This window comes from Macadamia integrifolia, unplaced genomic scaffold (genome assembly GCF_013358625.1).
Source record: "Macadamia integrifolia cultivar HAES 741 unplaced genomic scaffold, SCU_Mint_v3 scaffold456, whole genome shotgun sequence".
Taxonomy (NCBI): Eukaryota; Viridiplantae; Streptophyta; class Magnoliopsida; order Proteales; family Proteaceae; genus Macadamia; species Macadamia integrifolia.
The window spans coordinates 319,956-337,074 of NW_024870455.1; the positions used below are offsets into that span (position 1 = coordinate 319,956).

Genomic DNA, 17,119 nt, shown 5'->3' on the forward strand with positions numbered 1-17,119 from the left:
GCTTAAGTAAGTTTTTTTTTTGTGTTTTACTACTTAGATTGATATTGGTCCTGGCTACATGTTGATTTGTCTTTATTTATTGCATGTTGAATCTTGTTTTGCTGAGCATATCTAAATCCCAACCTAATCCCAAGACCCCCTTAAGTTTGTCTTACCCTAATTGAGTCACTCTTGTAGGGACCTTAGTTGTCTAGGAAATCCCCTACATTATCTTGGTATCAGAGCATAGTTTTATCTAGGTTTAGGGCAATTAGGTACTGTTGTCCATTGTTTACATGTCTTACCTTTTGAGGTCTAGTCTTCGTCACAATCTGTTGGTAGTAGAGTTTGAGTTAAGAGAGTGTTACCATAGGTTAGAGGACACCCTTTTCTTCCTTAGATTGGCGGGACCAAATGGCATTGGACACTATTCCCTCTAAAAGCACATACTCAAGCGGGAGATTTCTAACCTCAAGATTGAGAGGGCTAACTACCTGTCTCAATTGGAGATTCTGAGTAGACCTTGAGTTTTTGGTGGCAACCGTACCTTGGTTGCCCATCTCTTTATGTCCAATCATCGTGGTATAGCATACCAGGATATGTCTGACCTCCCAAGCACCTCCAAGCTAGCCAAGCTGTACAGAAGACACAGGCTACCCATTTCCAGACCCTTATCGATAAGTTGGCTGGCCTCAAGACAAATGCTCAAAACCCTGATGGACGGCAAGGCCGTAACGCTAATAGCACTGAACCTAGGGACAGAGGCCTTAACCCTGAGGAAGTGAACGAGAATAACCACACTGATGGTTATGACTAGATAGTGGATAACATCCAAGGCCTAGGGTGTGGTAGAGGTTGGGATAGGGGTCGAGGACCACCGCCAAGACACCATACCCAATATGGAGATGATGAGGGTTATGAGCATCATGATAGGGGCTTTGATGTCAGACGAATGATTAAGGTAGATGCCCCTACCTATGATGGTCAGATTGATGCTAGGATCCTTCTGGATTGGATTAAGTAGATGGATAGGTACTTTGATTTTTACAATATGCTAGAAGAAGTCCACTACCGATTTGCTAAGTTCAAGCTTGTCGGAACTGCCTAGGACTTCTGGACAAACCTAGAGTACCAAGAGGACCACCTAGGACTGGAGCCAATCACCACCTAGGTAGAAATGCAAGAGAGGCTCAGGAGGGAATTTTTTTCCTATCACTTTTAGGCTCCAGTTGTTGAATGAAATGAATACCCTGAAGCAAGGAAAGTTGACTGTGACCGAATACATGAGCAAGTTCAATGAATTGAAAATCAAAAGCCATATTCATGAGCATGTTGAGCAAGTTTTTCCTATCACTTATAGGCTCCAGTTGTTGAATGAAATGAATATCCTAAAGCAAGGAAAGTTAACTGTGACCGAATACATGAGCAAGTTCAATGAATTGAAAATTAAAAGCCATATTCGGGAGGATGTTGAGCAGACACTATCCCGATTCCTTACAGGGCTCAACTCCGAAATTCAGTCTCGTATGGGGCCCCAGCTGGTGCGAGACATTCCACAAGCCTTCAGGATAGCCCTTGAGGTGGAATCCTCCATGAGAACTTATTCTCAGAGGAAAAGCTTCCAAGCTGGGGAGTCCCAATTTAGAAAACCACCCCAAGGCTCAACTGGATTCCTAAAACCCCCTGCTACAACATAGCGTCAATTTGACAACAAGGATAAAGGAATTTTGGGAGAAGCACCCAAGAGTAGTGGGCAACAACAGTGCTTCAAGTGTCGTGGGTTTGGTCACTTCTCCAAAGAGTATCCCAATAGCAATCTTTATGTGGGAGAGCAGACTCCTAAAGAAGGTGACCAAGAGGGTTTTCAGGACCTTGAATATGAGGACCATAGACCAGATGAGACCATATTTGATGAGGACACCGAGGAGGCCGGTGACCTCAAGTTTGATATTGTGCAATGCATGGTCTCGCAACCTAGGAGTAGCGATGATTGGCGATGAACTAATATTTTCATCACTTACACATGTCATCACGGCAAGAACTGCCGCATCACCATAGATAGCGGGAGTTGCATAACTGTGGTTGCCAAGAGCGTAATTGCTCGAATAGGCCTCAAACCTGAACCCCACTCCAAGCCTTATAAGGTTTCCTGGGTAAATTAGTCCACCATCCCCGTTAATCTGAGGTGTCTGGTTCCCCTACACTTTGCAGGATATGAGGATTGAGTGTGGTGTGATGTCCTAGAGATGGATGTTGCCCACATCATCCTAGGTAGACCTTGATTGTATGACCGGGATGTCACCAATTATGGGAAGTCTAACACCCATGTCTTTGAGTTCAAAAGGAAGAAAATCAAACTGACCCCAGTGACCCTAGGGAAGTTAGGGTTTCAGAACACAAGGGAAGTACCACTAAACAAAACCCCACCAAGACACTCAACATTTTAAATTAACAACAATTTGAAGGAGAGTTTCAAGAGTCAGGGAAGATTTATGCTCTAGTTGCCGTACAAAGTAATACCGATAGGTCACGCTTATTCACTGAGGCTCCTAGAAAAGTACAACCCTTGTTGAGAAAATATGAAAGGTTATTCCCTGAGGAACTACTTGATGAGTTACCGCCTATGCGTGACATCCAACACGCTATTAACCTAGTTCCAGGATCCTCTCTCCCGAACTTACCCCATTACCGAATGAATCCAAAAGAGTACGCCGAACTCAAATGGTAAGTGGATGAACTGTAATAGAAGGGATTCATTAGGGAAAGCCTTAGCCCGTGTGCCGTACCTGCCTTGCTCAAGCCACAGAACGATGGCACCTGACCTATGTGTATAGATAGTAGGGCCATCAATAAGATCACCGTCAAGTATAGGTTCCCAATCCCTAGACTTAATGACATGTTGGATATGATGGCCAACTCTTCGATTTTTTCGAAGATTGATCTCAAGAGCGGGTATCACCAAATTAGGGTTAGGCCTAGAAATGAGTGGAAGACAGCCTTCAAGACGAAGGATGGCCTTTTTGAGTGGTTAGTCATGCCTTTTGGCTTGTCAAATGCACATAGCACTTTCATGAGGATAATGAATCAAGTGCTCCAACCATTCATTGGCAAATTCTTAGTGGTTTACTTTGATGACATGCTCATCTAGAGTAAAACCTCGTCTTCCCACTTGGATCACTTACAGAAGGTTTTTCATGTGCTCCTACAAGAAAAACTTTATGTCAACCTCAAGAAGTGCATCTTCATGAGTGATCAAGTCATCTTTTTAGGGTTTGTTGTGTCAGCCCAAAGAGTATCTGCTAACCCTGAGAAAGTGAGAGCGATTGTAGAGTGGCCTGAGCCAACTAATGTTCATAAGGTGTGAAGCTTTCATGGCTTAGCCACTTTCTACAGGAGGTTCATCTACCCGTTTAGTTCCATTGTCTCCTATCACCGATTGCATGAAAAAGGAGTTTCAATGGACTAAGAGTGCTACGAAGACCTTTAATGAGATTAAAAAGCTTATGACTGAAGCTCCAGTCCTGCGCCTCCCGGATTTCTCTAAGGTCTTCGAAGTGAATTGCGATGCATCTCGTATTGGAATAGGTGGCGTCCTAGGATAAGAGGGCCACCCTGTTGCCTATTTTAGTGAGAAACTCAATGAAGCTAGGCAACGATATTCCACAGACGACAAGGAATTCTATACGGTTGTCCAATCATGCACTATTGGCGACATTACCTTTTACCGCAAGAATTTGTGCTATTCTCTTACCACCAGGCTCTGAGATACCTGAGTGCTCAAAAGAAACTTAACCAGAGACATGCCAAGTGGGTTGAGTTTCTCCAAGAGTATAATTTTGTACTCAAGCACAGACCTGGTGTCGAGAATACTGCTGCAGATGCACTGAGCCGGGTGAACATGTTCCTTAATAACACCAATGTTGGGAGTCGGGCTAGTGTGTTACTCCAGGCAATGAGTATAGAGGTTGTAGGCTTCGAGCGAGTCAAGGTTCAATACCCCACCTATCCTGATTTTAGTGAGCCGTTCACTTCCTTGAGTGAAGGCAACCTGGTCAGCCGCTCGGACTACCTACTTAGGGAGAGCTTCCTTTTTAAAGGGAGCAAGTTGTGCATTCCCAGGACTTCACTCCGAGATTTCCTGATCTGAGAATTGCACGCTAGGGGCGTCGCTAGCCATTTCGGTTGAGATAAGACCATCACCCTCGTTGAGGACCAATTCTTTTGGCTAGGATTGAAGAGGGATGTTGCAAGAGTTGTGAGTCAGTGTAGGACATGCCAAACTGCCAAACAACAAAAGCAGAATACGGGTTTGTACACTCCCCTAGCCGTTCCCCATGCCCAGTGGCAAGACCTTAGCATGGATTTCGTGCTTGGTCTGCCAAAAACTTTGAGAGGACATGATTCAGTTTATGAGGTTATAGACCACTTCTCGAAGATGGCCCATTTCATCCCATGCTCTAAGACCTCTGATGCATCCATAGTAGCCAGACTTTTCTTTAATGAGGTTATCAAATACCATGGGTTGCCCATCACCATAGTGTCTAATAGGGATGTTAAGTTCATCAGTCATTTTTGGAAGACTCTATGTCGGATGATGGGCACAAAACTCCATTTCTCCTCCGCTTTCCACCCTCAGATCGATGGCCAGACCGAGGTTGTCAATAAGAGCTTAGGGAATTTATTGTTTTGCCTCATAGGAGAATACCTTACCAGTTCGGATCGAGTCCTTAGCCAGGCCGAATTTGCATACAATAGTTCTAAGAACCGTACCACTGGTCTGTCCCCCTTTGAGATCTGTTCAGGATACCAGCCCCAGGCTCCCATAGACTTATCCCAGTCGTGTCTAGTTCCAGGACCTCCCAGTCAATCGAATCTTTTGCTCAGCATATACATGATTTGCATGCAGGTATAAGGAGACAGATAGCACAAAGCAATAAGCAATACAAATCGAAGGCAGATGTGTACAGAAGGCTATAAGAGTTTCAAGAAGGCGATATGGTGATGGTAAGAATCAAGCCGCAACACTTTGTTAAGGGAAAAGCGAGCAAGCTACATGCTCGTAGCACAGGTCCTTTCAAGGCACTCAAGAGGATAGGTGCTAATGCGTATGTTCTTGATCTGCCAACTAGTATGGAGATCAGTAATATTTTCAATGTTGAAGACCTAGTCCCATACCATGGTACCTCTACCAATACCCCTTTCTATCCTAATAACCTTGAAGACTTCCCCTTCACCAATGATAAGACTACTGAGCCAAACTAACCACTTCCCCTCACCTCATTACCACGTGTGCCTAAGGTCACGAGAAGAATTGAAAAAGTTGAGGAAATCCTTGATGAGAGGATTGTGTCCACACACACTGGAGGTTCTAGAGAGTTCTTGGTCAAGTGGCGTGGACGTCTGGAAATTGACAACACCTGGATCATATTGTAAGAAATCCAACAACTCAACCCAAACCTGCTTGAATATTACATGAGCTTTAATTCACCGGAAGTGAATTCTTCCAAACCGGGGAGAGTTGATGGGGACATCAAGGTGTACAGGCGCAAGAAGAAGAAGAAACAACTATCTTTGTGGCTGGAAGAATAGAAAGAAGAAGAAGAAAAAGGAGTAAGAAAAGGAGGCTCGATCCAGCCTTTTCCAGTGTTGGATCAAGTCCCTCTCTCTTTCCAGATTTCAACAAATCTTGTGGGCCACATTAGTTGTTAGTTTAGTAGTTTATTTTTAGAATATTCTTTTCCTTGTTAGTCTTTTAATTAATTAGGAAACTACTTTATTAGTTGTTAGTTTTTAGGAAGTCTTTATTTACTTTCCAATTGGCTCTTTTTATTTTAGTAACTAAGTTTCTTATTTATGTAATGGCCTAGGCCACAATGGGGTTAATGAATGAACAATATTTTTTTGAATGCAAAAGGGTGTTGTCCTCCTCTCTCTCACGATCTCCTCTCACTCTCGGCTTCTCTCTTTTCTCACCTCTCTCTCTTTCTTTCTCGCTATTCTCTCTTTCTCCTCATCCCTCTCTCTCTTTCACTTCCATGTTTTATCGATTACTGTTCTGGTTTGCTGCGGTTACCGAGTATTGCAGAATGGGGATCAACTCAGTTGCAAAATATTCATCAGAATGCTGTTGAACAATTAATCACCAAACTGGAATTTTTCCTTCATTAAATAAGGTGGACTGCACTCTTATCTTGGAAGACCTCGAGTTCTTCTTTACTCCTCTGACTTGGACAGCAGGTAAGTAATGAAACTAAACCCCCCCCCCACCTCCATCAATCCCCTATTATATGTTGCAGCCCATTATAATTGAAACCAGCCCCTGCACCTTTGTTTATGCCTATTTTACCTACTGTTTTAAGTCTTTTCTTCACTGTTATATATCCAAAACCCTTACTGATTTTCTATTTTAGTTGGCTGCTAGAGGACATTGATTGTTTGCATATCTTATTTGGTGTCTAGATTGATTTGTGCTGAACCTAAAATTCGCATGACGTTTGTTCCCTTCCCCATGTCCCCACTTGAAGCTTAAGTAAGTTTTTATGTGTTTTTCCGCTTAGATTGATATTGCTCCTGGCTACATGTTGATTTGTCTTTATTTATTGCATGTTGAATCTTGTTTTGCTGAGCATATCTAAATCCCAATCTAATCCCAAGAACCCCCCTTAAGTTTGTCTTACCCTAATTGAATCACTCTCGTAGGGAACTTAGTTGTCTAGGAAATCCCCTACATCACTTAATTCTTTTCTTAGTTAATTTAATATTTTCATTTTTGTGTCTTCATGTTTAGAATTTCTTTTTCAGCTAGGAGATCTACATTTGAACTCTTGAGTTTCTATTTTCATGTTGTACAAGGAAAAATAAGTGTAAGAAATATATGTACAAGCATGCTAGAGGCACAAATTATTGAATGAAAGCTGCAAGCTCTTTTCTGCAAACCGTATTGTTTCATGGTTGAAGTTTTAGATCGACTCCTGTAAATGTTTGGTGGATCCCCCAGATGCAATCTTCTTTGAGTTCCACTTCGTCCCCTGCCTCTCAGTTTCAATACCCTGTTTTCTGTGCTGCTGTTCTAGTGAAAGTATATTTGATTGGTTTCTGCTACGGTGCTACCTCGACACTCACCCCATTACATCAATTCTGAGTTTTCTACTGTCTTATTATTCTCCAGTTATAAGTTCTATTACATCATTTTACGCTATAAGAAAGAAAGAAGGAAACAAAAAAAAAACCATTCTCACTTTAACCACAGGAATGCATGGTCTTAAGGGACACTAAACCAGATTCCAGGCTTAATGGACTCTTCCTCTTGATATTGTACAATTTATCCCAAAACCCTGAATCCTTAATTTCTTTCTGCTATTTTCTGATAAATTCAACTTCTTTTTAAGATTCTTTAAACTGGTTTCTAGTTTCTTCAAGTCTTTTTGCCTCATATCAACCTAATTCCGTCCTAGTTCTAGAGGAAATCAAAACCCAAATTCTAGCATTAGGGTTTGGTTTACTAGCCAATTGTGGGACATCTTCAACTTCCTGTCATGTTTTGACATGCTAAAAGGACAACTGGAAGCCATTGGAAGACAACCAATGTTGCCCTGTAGGATCCCTCCTGAAATAAACTCCTTCAACCCTGCATCGCATTCACAAGTCCAATTGATCTTCTCTACAGTAAATTATTCCAAGGGACCAAGCTTCATAAAAATCAAAGAGATTATGGCAGAAAAATACCAATTGGAGGAAAGCAGGATCTGATGATCTCAGTCTGAGAGCAGGTTCTACAGCAAGCAACCAAGCGGGAAAACCTCCAAAATCCCACTCTGCGATCAAAAATTCGAAGTATCTTATGAGAACTACCAAGCCAATAAAAATGAAAGGTTAGCTGATGTGATATCAAGTTATCAACTAGAACCTATACATCATGCACTTGACTGTTATTAGGTCCACATGGAAGGATCAGATGTTCCACTCCATCTATGTTCCAAGAAGTAATGTTGGATAGAAAACAGACTAAAATATGTAGTTCTGAATACTAAAGTTATTGTAAGCACATGTTTTAACTGTATGTACAAACTTTCCGTTCTCTGCTTGTAACATAGAATGCTTTCAGCAGGGGAAAGAAGAAAGAACTAAAATGCAGGTACACCAACCCCCCTCCCCTTATGGTCCCCAGATCAGACTACTGTCACCCTGGCATGGAAGTGCTTACTCGAATGTTTTAGCTACACCTTGAAATAGTAACAAAAAATCTGTAAAGCTTCTACAAGAAAAATTCTGTAAAATTTTATAAAGCTTTTACAATATTCTTGACATTCATAAATGGGACAGTAAATCTCACCTCCACATATATAAGGCCCAGCACGAAGCATAACAAGGAACCCTAACTCCTGACAAAGCTTGAGAAAGGATTCTATGTCGGCAATACCCTCAAATATCCATTCTCCAGGTTGTGGTTCATGCAGATTCCAAGGTACATAAGTTTGGATGGTATTCAAGCCCAATGCCTTTGCTCTCAAAAGTCGATCTTTCCAGTACTGCAAGCTTAAAAGAAATATTTTCCAATAAACTTCACCAAAGTAGAATGACAGAATTTAATGGGTCACCAATGAATCTAAGAGACTAGCATTTAGTTCACCAAAACAAACTCAACTACAATGACAAATGACCAAGGTGTAATTAAAAGATCAGCATAATACATTTTTGCATCACCAAACAAAGCACTCATAGGCTAGTTACACTTTCAGTAGCAAATTGACCAAGTTAGTTCATTACTGGATCAAAATATATAAACAAAACCCGGACATAGTAGAGTCTCAACTCTCAAATCTTAGTAATAGAATTCCAAGATCTTATAATTCTAAATCCACATTGTGAATAACGCTTGATTGCAATTCAAGAGAGGATTGGCCACATTCTACGAAGTATATTCTTAAATATTTGAAACGTGTCTGGCTTAGGGGTTAACTTAGGCAAGCACTTTGTGTTAATTTGAAAGAAAAACTCTGAATGACTTAAAAAAATATGATGGAGCATGAGGGGATGGGCCAATAAGGAACCCTCATGTCCCACTTAGATAAAATTTGAGATTGCTCATAAAAAAGATAGCTAGAAGGTTGACAGTTTGGAAAAGAAACTGCATGCATGATTTTCTTCCTTTTTTATTTTAATTACTATCATTGCTTGTTTAAGGTAATATTGCCATGGAAAACAAACTTGAAATTTTTAAAAGGGACTTCTTAGGTTCTTACTGGATGGGGCAGCGAGAGAGAAATGACCATCTTGACGGTGGAAGCTTATGCACACTCAAGTAAGATGGAGTATAAAATAACTAGATGCATGGAAGTTTACCCACTTGGCCGGGTGTATCAGAAGATCCATTATTCTTTTTCCATTTTTTTTTTATATGGAATCGAATGTGCATTAAGAACTACGAGACAAAACTGCATGCTGTGGGGGTACACTGCCCTCAACTGTGTCCCAAAATAATTCAACAGAAAGAACACAAACGTCAAATATTGTTCAGGAATTGAGTGTCATAGATCAAGCTATAGCGAGATAGAGGGTCCACTGGCTGACTACATTCTACATGCTTATGGGAGATGAAGGATAAGCCATTTCTTTCTGAGAACAATAACTGAATGCTAATACTTTGGATGGACAAGTAACATAGCATGATCCACTTATAAAGAATCTACCACATGGTTCTAATGATTGCAATTTGTTAATCTGGCCCAAGATCCCTTATAGCCACCGTTCTTTTAGGGTAAGGATCAAGATTTGAGGTCTCAGTTTCACCACTGGTTTCGTCCATTCTTCATTTCCTTCTTCTTGAATCCAAGGGGGACTTGTCATATTTAGAATAGGCGAAAAACAGAGATCTGCTGAGATCTCGCGAGATTTCAGCAAGATATGGTACTTTCAGCCACGATAACTCAGGATGGGTTTCGGTGGCCATAAGGCCAAGTTAGCCCCTGAAACTTGTCACCTAGCCTGTTTTAGGCCTTCTAAACACAGTGGAAACATTAGACTTTTAAAAATCACACTCAAAATGGTACTTTTGGAATTTGGACCCTAGGTTGTTAGTCTATGGTGTAGGCGAGCTCTACCCTAGGCTATTCCACACAATATCTAGGTTGGTGGTTCTTGAAAACTTTTATTTTTTATTTTTAATTTCTACCTACAATTGTTTTGAGAAAAAATCGAGCTCCAAAAGTTGATGTTGAAGTGTCAATCTTCAATCTCCAAGGATTAATATTGATGTTGAGGCAATACAGGTGAGATTTGGCAAAGAGAAGCACCAACAGCCTTAGTTGGGAGAGTTTTCTCACTTCTGAGGCAAGACAGACGAGATCTTGAGTCAAAATAGGGTATAAAACCCTTATAAAATAGGCCTTGAGTTGAACCGAAACCAAAACATGAACTGATAAATCTCAGTCAAGTTATTGTCATTTTTACTATCGGCTGTCATCTCGACTCGGTAAATGAAAAAAGAGAGATATTATCGAGATCTAGGCAAGACCTCAAACTATGGTAAGGATAGAGCGGGGTGTGGTGGTAAGATGGACTTTTGTTCCCCCTCCCCCCTCCCCGGGGCGGGAGAAAGGCTTGCATTGTTTGAAATTGTCTCACCTGCTGCTGCTTCCATTTCACTTCACAGGCCCCTCCAAGTTTGAGATTTATAAGGGACTTACAGAGTTACTGGAAGTCAAGAACCTAAAATTCAGTCCATAGTGTCAATCTTAGAAAACACATTCGATTCTCCAAAAGATGTTAACAACATGGTCCGTTGATATCCTCAAAACACACATTTTGGTTTCTAGTTTGAAACATTTGAAAAACACTTGCGCCATTCATGATCAAAGCTTTGAGAGGACTCGGTCTACTACAAAACAAACACTTACTATTTTGTAACAATAAAGAATACAATAACTTAATTCAACTAAACATTAAACAAATAAGTGGACTGACTTCACAAATCCTATTTCATCATTCCACACTATTCAAACCTACAATGGCATTTAACTCATTATCACTTTGCCTACATCCCCGGTGAGATGAGATCATGCTTCACTATCAATGGAGAATAGGGTTACAGCGCTCATCCCTCACACCTCTCAGTATTGCTTGCATTACAGAGAAAGAAACTCTCGCTACAAATATATAGCGAAAAACCCTAATCCAAAAAGTACACAATTGCCCTCAAATAAAAAATTCGAGTGGGGGGCGCCCCCCTACACCCCTGCCTGCCTGTCGAGGTGCTGCACCAGTATTCCCTGGATTAAACTCTAATGGAATACAGGACATCGTACACCAACACACCATGTCACCTATTGGTGGAATTCCAAGTTCCCTCAAGAGGAAAAATTTTCTATGAGCCGTAAGTATTGCAACCCCCTAGCTTGCCTCAACTTAGCTAAAAGAACAATATGCCCAAATGCTTCAGCTCAGCCTCCCACAGTTATGCCACCTTGCCACCCAATTGTTTCCATGGACTAGCAAAGCCACCCTAGCTGAAAATGAGTTGCATTACCCTTATGTGGAGGAGTAACCACTTATAGCTCTTCCTTTACTTCCCCAACCTGAATGTACAACCCAATCTTAGATTCACAAGAACAAAGCTTTGGTGATCATTTGCCTTTAGTTTCCTCATAAAGGACCTTGACTGCAGTGTGCAGCTTCCGGTGGAAATATTTTCTCTTAATCTTTTCAAATCTCAATATCCTTTAGGATCAGCTTTGGATAAACCACGCCAGTATTAATCAGGGAAATAAGAAATTAAATTTAAAATGATGATATAATAGAAACATACCTCAGGAAGAACTCGAAAATAATGCAAGTCACCACCAATAATCCGAAATGGATGACCATCCTTCCAAAACATGTCACTAGATATGTCAAACTGCCGAGCATTAACCTGATTACATTTGCACAATTTCTCACAATAAATTAACCAAGCTACTACAACCTTATAAATAGAATATCAATAATGATGCATAGGTCAATATATAATTAAAATTGAAAACAGAAAGAGAAAAAGTAAATGTGGATAGGCTCCACATAATATGCTCAACACAAGGAACACTGCCCATAAATTATGTGCTTCACTGTCATGCTCCGTGCATATGGCTTACTAACATTGTGAATAATTATCCCATATACCACTCCTCTGGAATGCCCTTGTTTCGTGGGTAGTTCTGATCCATTCTTTTTGAAGGTTATCTAGATTCATGAATCATGACTAAACTGATGGCCATGGCCTACAAGCAGTAGGAAATAATGACTATGACAGCAGCAGCAACAGCGGTGATTATGATGAGAAGCATCTAGTTTAGTGAAAGAACCACTAATCAAGCTGGTTGTTGACTAGTTGGAATAGCCAAGTGATGTAAGGATAGGTTTGACAGGCCAAACTAGACCCAAACAACAAGATCTTGTAAACCAAAGAACAACCAAGAACCCAATATACCAGCAATAATAAATCAGCAAAAAAAAAGCAATAATAAATCAGCAGTCCATCGATCTCAGTGTTTCAGAATTTCTGTAGCTGTATTGCTGGAGAAGAGAATCCAATAAGAGAACCAGAAAAGAAAAGACCCACCCGGACTTCTCGCTGCAGAGTGTCGATCGGATCACACACCAATCCCTAACCCTTGATCAAACACAAAGGTTTAGCCATGGAGAAAACCCAGCGGCAGCAGCAGCAGCAGCAACATGAAGCTTTTCTTTTTTTTAATTGTCAAAATCGTCTCTCTATGATGAGAGCTCTCCTTTATTTATAATAATGATGGGGAAGGTTTACAAGTAATAGTAACTCAGAGTTACTAAATCTGAGTTACTAAAAATTGATTACAAGAAGTTACTAAAAACTGGAAATTAGAATCTAATGAAAATAGAAACTAGTCTAGACAGAAATTAGAAACTAACAATGACTTGAAATTAGAAACTAATTTAGGTGCTGAAATTAGAAACTAAATAACCCCATCTAAAATGGAAACTAAAGAAAAGGAAGCAAATCACTGAATCCCGTATGCAACCTTAGAACCCCTAGTTTAGACCCATAAAAGTAGCCCAATATGCTCCAAACCACATGGACTGAAGGCCCAACACATATACAACCCAACCCTAAGCTTATTCCTAATAAAACAAGCCTAGTTTGGTGAAGAATCTGCATCAACTCTCCCTGGCTTGGAAACATTCGACTCCGACGAATGGATAAGGGACATGTAGCGCTCATACAAGTCGGGATCAAGCCTCTTAAAATCATCAGCATGAATCCAAGTACAGTCACTACGGGGACGACCTTTCCACTTGACAAGAAAAGTGTGATAACCGGTGCCACGGCAGGAGGTCTTGTAATTATCATCCAAGACGTCTTCAATAACTTTAGAAGTGGGTGGCTTCAGTTGAGGCAACCTCAGCATTTGCTCCGAGTCTCCATCATCTTGTAGGGACCCATCTTTCGTGGATGTAGCTTGGTATTAACTCCTGTCTGAAACCGTTCAGGATTTACTCGAATCATTACCATGTCCCCGGGTTTGAACTCCACATAACGCCGATGACGATCAGCAGAAGCCTTATACACCTCATTGTTCAAGGCAATACGCTGTCGGACGTTGGCATGCACCTCAGTGATATGACATAAGAACTCATCAGCTTCAATACTAACTCGAGCCTAGGGTGGGAGTGACATAAGGTCAATAAGCCGCTTAGGTTGGACTCCAAGCAAGATCTCAAAAGGAGTACGACCTGTTGTCCTATTCACTGAGCTGTTGTAGGCAAATTCTGCAATGTCAAGAATAGAAGGCCATGTCTTCTCATAGTCTCGAACCAAACACCTCAACAAGTTTCCCAAGCTACGGTTCACCACCTCTGTCTGTCCGTCTGTCTGTGGATGAAATGCAGTTGATAAGTTCATCTTTGTATTTGTCTTCAACCACAATGTCTTCCAAAAATAACTCATAAACTTAACGTCACGGTCAGATACAATACTAGTTGGCAGCCCATGTAGTCGTACTACTTCCTTGAAGAAGAGCTTTGCAACCTGATAAGCATCAAAAGTCTTACGACAAGGTATAAAATGAGTCATCTTAGAGAAACGATCCACAACCACCATAATGGAATCATATCGTTCTCTAGTAGGGGGTAGTCCAAGAACAAAATCCATGCTAACATCAAGCCACGGTGCATAAGGAACAGGTAGTGGAGAGTATAAACCTGTGTTCTGTTTTCCCCCTTTTGCCAACTGACATACACGGCATCTCTTGATCACATGATCGACATCCTTTGCAATGCATGGCCAATAATATCGATCAGTCACCTGTGCAAGAGTCTTATCTTTCCCAAAATGTCCTCCTAATCCTCCTCCATGTAACTCGTATGATGTGATGACGTAGGGAAGAGTTTGGGATACAAAGCCGCGTGCCAAAGAACAAGTACCCATCATGAATAGAGTACTTTAGGTGCTGCCCACCTTGTTGTAACTCCATAAAGACAGTGCTGAAATCAGAATCAGATATATACTCACCTCGTATCTGATCTATATTAATAACATGTGCTGAAAATGTGTTAAGTATGAGCACTTTCCGGCTAAGTGCATCAGCCACTGTATTGTGAGTGAAGGTGCTTCAAGGCCTTATGATCAGTGTACAAAATGAACTCCTTACCAATGAGGTAGTGCCTCCAATGGTGTAGCACTTGGACGACTGCATACAATTCCAGATCATAAGTCGAATAGTGCTTCTTGGCCTCATTCAATTTTTCGCTATAAAAAGCGATGGGGTGTCCTCCTTGCATTATCACTCCTCCTAGCCCAACATATGAAGCATCTGTAGCTACCTCAAATACTTTGTCAAAATCTGGTAGGCGTAGGATGGGTGCCTCGGTCATCTTCCTCTTCACAAGAGCAAAGGCTTTGGTCGCTGCAGTTGTCCATTCAAACTTCCCTTTACTCGACTTCATACATTCAGTGATGGGTGCCATTACTGCACTGAAGTTCCGAATAAATCTCCTATAGAAGGAAGCCAACCCATGGAAGCTACGGACTTCTGTTAGAGTCTTAGGTGTGGGCCAATCGGTGATGCTCTTGATCTTCTCCGGATCAGCTTCAACCCCCTTTGATGACACTATAAATCCAAGGAATACAACTTTGGGCAGCATGAAGGAACACTTCTTGAGATTAATGTATAACTTCTCGGCACGGAGTACTCTCTAGACTTGCCTCAAGTGATCCTTATGCTCTTCTTGGTTCTTACTGTATACTAGAATGTCATCAAAATAAACAACCAAAAAGCGACCAATGAAGGAACGAAGGACCTGTGTCATCACCCTCATAAAAATACTAGGTGCATTTGTCAGACCGAACGGCATGACTTTCCACTCATATAAGCCATCCTTGGTCTTAAAGGCGGTCTTCCACTCATCCCCAGAACGGATGCGAATCTGATGATAGCCACTCCTCAGATCTAACTTGGAAAAGACCTTTGCCCCGAACAACATATCTAACATATCATCTAGTCGTGGTATAGGAAACCTATACTTGACTGTTATCTTGTTGATAGCACGGCTGTCCACACACATACGCCAAGAACCATCCTTCTTTGGCGTGAGTAAAACTGGTACGGCACAAGGACTTAAGCTCTCCTCAATGAAGCCCTTCTGTAGTAACCCATCCACTTGCCGTTTCAGCTCGGCATACTCAGTAGGACTAAGTCTGTAAGCAGGAAGGTTGGATAAAACCGAACCAGGTACGAAGTCAATTGCATGTTGTATGTCTCTCATGGGAGGCAACTCATCTAGGAGATCATCAGGGACTAAGTCAGAAAAATCAGACAGGAGCTCTCTGATAGGTGCACTATACGTTACCTCAGGTTGGGGGGTGACTTCCCTAGTAACAAGTGCCATAACCATTCCAGTCTCATGACTTGTGCATAAGAACTGTTTATGGGAAATAGTTAGCAACTCCTTTGTGGGCAGAGCTAATACCTTCTTCTCATTGTCAATGCCCTTCTGATTTGACCTTAATGATCTCTTCCGCCATATTTCAGCCGGCACATTTACCGGATAGAAAGTTGTAGGAACACCCTTCCACATGAAAGTACATAGATTCTTCTTCCCTCCAACCATGGCATCATTGTCATACATCCAGGGATGACCAAGCAATACATCTGTGAGTTTCATTGGGATCACATCACACCAAACTTTCTCTTCATATCGGTAAAGTTTCAAAGGAACCGAGCACCTCTTATTCACCTCTAAGGTATTACCATTCAACAAGGATACCTTATAAGGCTGAGGATGTGGGTCAGTTTTCAAGGTTGCTTTCTTCACAAAGGCTTCAGACACAACGTTGACACAACTGCCACTATCAATGATAATCTGACAAGTATGCTCACCTGACTTCATACTGCTGTAGAATATGCAGTTACGTCGCCAATCCTCTCCTTTAGTTTCAGCCACCAATATGCGAGTAACAATATTTATTCCATGGGTATCATCCTCATTAGTGTTTTCCATATCATAGTCATATCCACCATCATCATCATCATCTAATGGGTTGGGATAAAGAGCTGACTCATCCTCCTCATTGGAATCTTCAACCTCAGCTACTGCATTAACCCTCTGCTTATGCGGACAAGATTTAGCAAAATGTCCTATCTCTTGACAATGGAAACACTGTACCTTAATACTACCTGTCATGGGTCTTTTCCTTTATGATCAACTCATGGAGGAAAAGTGGATTTTGGAGGTGCTGAGCTACTAGGTTTAGTGGCTGGAAAATTCTTCTTTACCTCCCCAGCTTGGAAACCAAACCTTCTAACTGGCTGTGCTAGAAGCTCCTCTGCTCGTAGGGCCTTGTCAAAACAATCCCTCATTGAATGCACTTCAACAACTCCGATACTCCTGTTGATTTTAGCTCGCAATCCCAGTCGAAACCGAGATAACAGTTGCCTTTCATTCTCCTTTATGCCTGTACGAGAATAAAGTGCGTCAAACTTGTTCATGTACTCGGCAACAGTCATAGACCCTTGACGAAGAGAGTTCAGCTGGTCTTGTATGCGAGCTCTGAAGTTGCGTGGCAAGTATTTATCTGATAACTCAAGCTTCATCTCCTCCCAACTAGTAGGTTCTCTACCACGGTCTTCTAACT

General features: G+C 41.4%; 1 protein-coding gene across 1 annotated transcript in view; it reads right to left on the reverse strand.

Annotated features, from left to right (window-relative positions):
- LOC122068749 (beta-galactosidase 17) overlaps positions 1-11,884 on the reverse strand; it is a 40,056-nt gene extending 28,172 nt beyond the window's left edge. Inside the window, exons 1-3 of the mRNA XM_042632631.1 lie at positions 11,783-11,884; positions 8,312-8,507; positions 7,705-7,793 (exon numbers count right to left, since the gene is read on the reverse strand). Coding sequence (XP_042488565.1) covers positions 7,705-7,793; positions 8,312-8,507; positions 11,783-11,854 — 357 coding nt within the window. The 5' untranslated portion in view covers positions 11,855-11,884. The remainder of the gene's footprint in view (positions 1-7,704; positions 7,794-8,311; positions 8,508-11,782) is intronic.
- Positions 11,885-17,119: the final 5,235 nt, after the last annotated feature.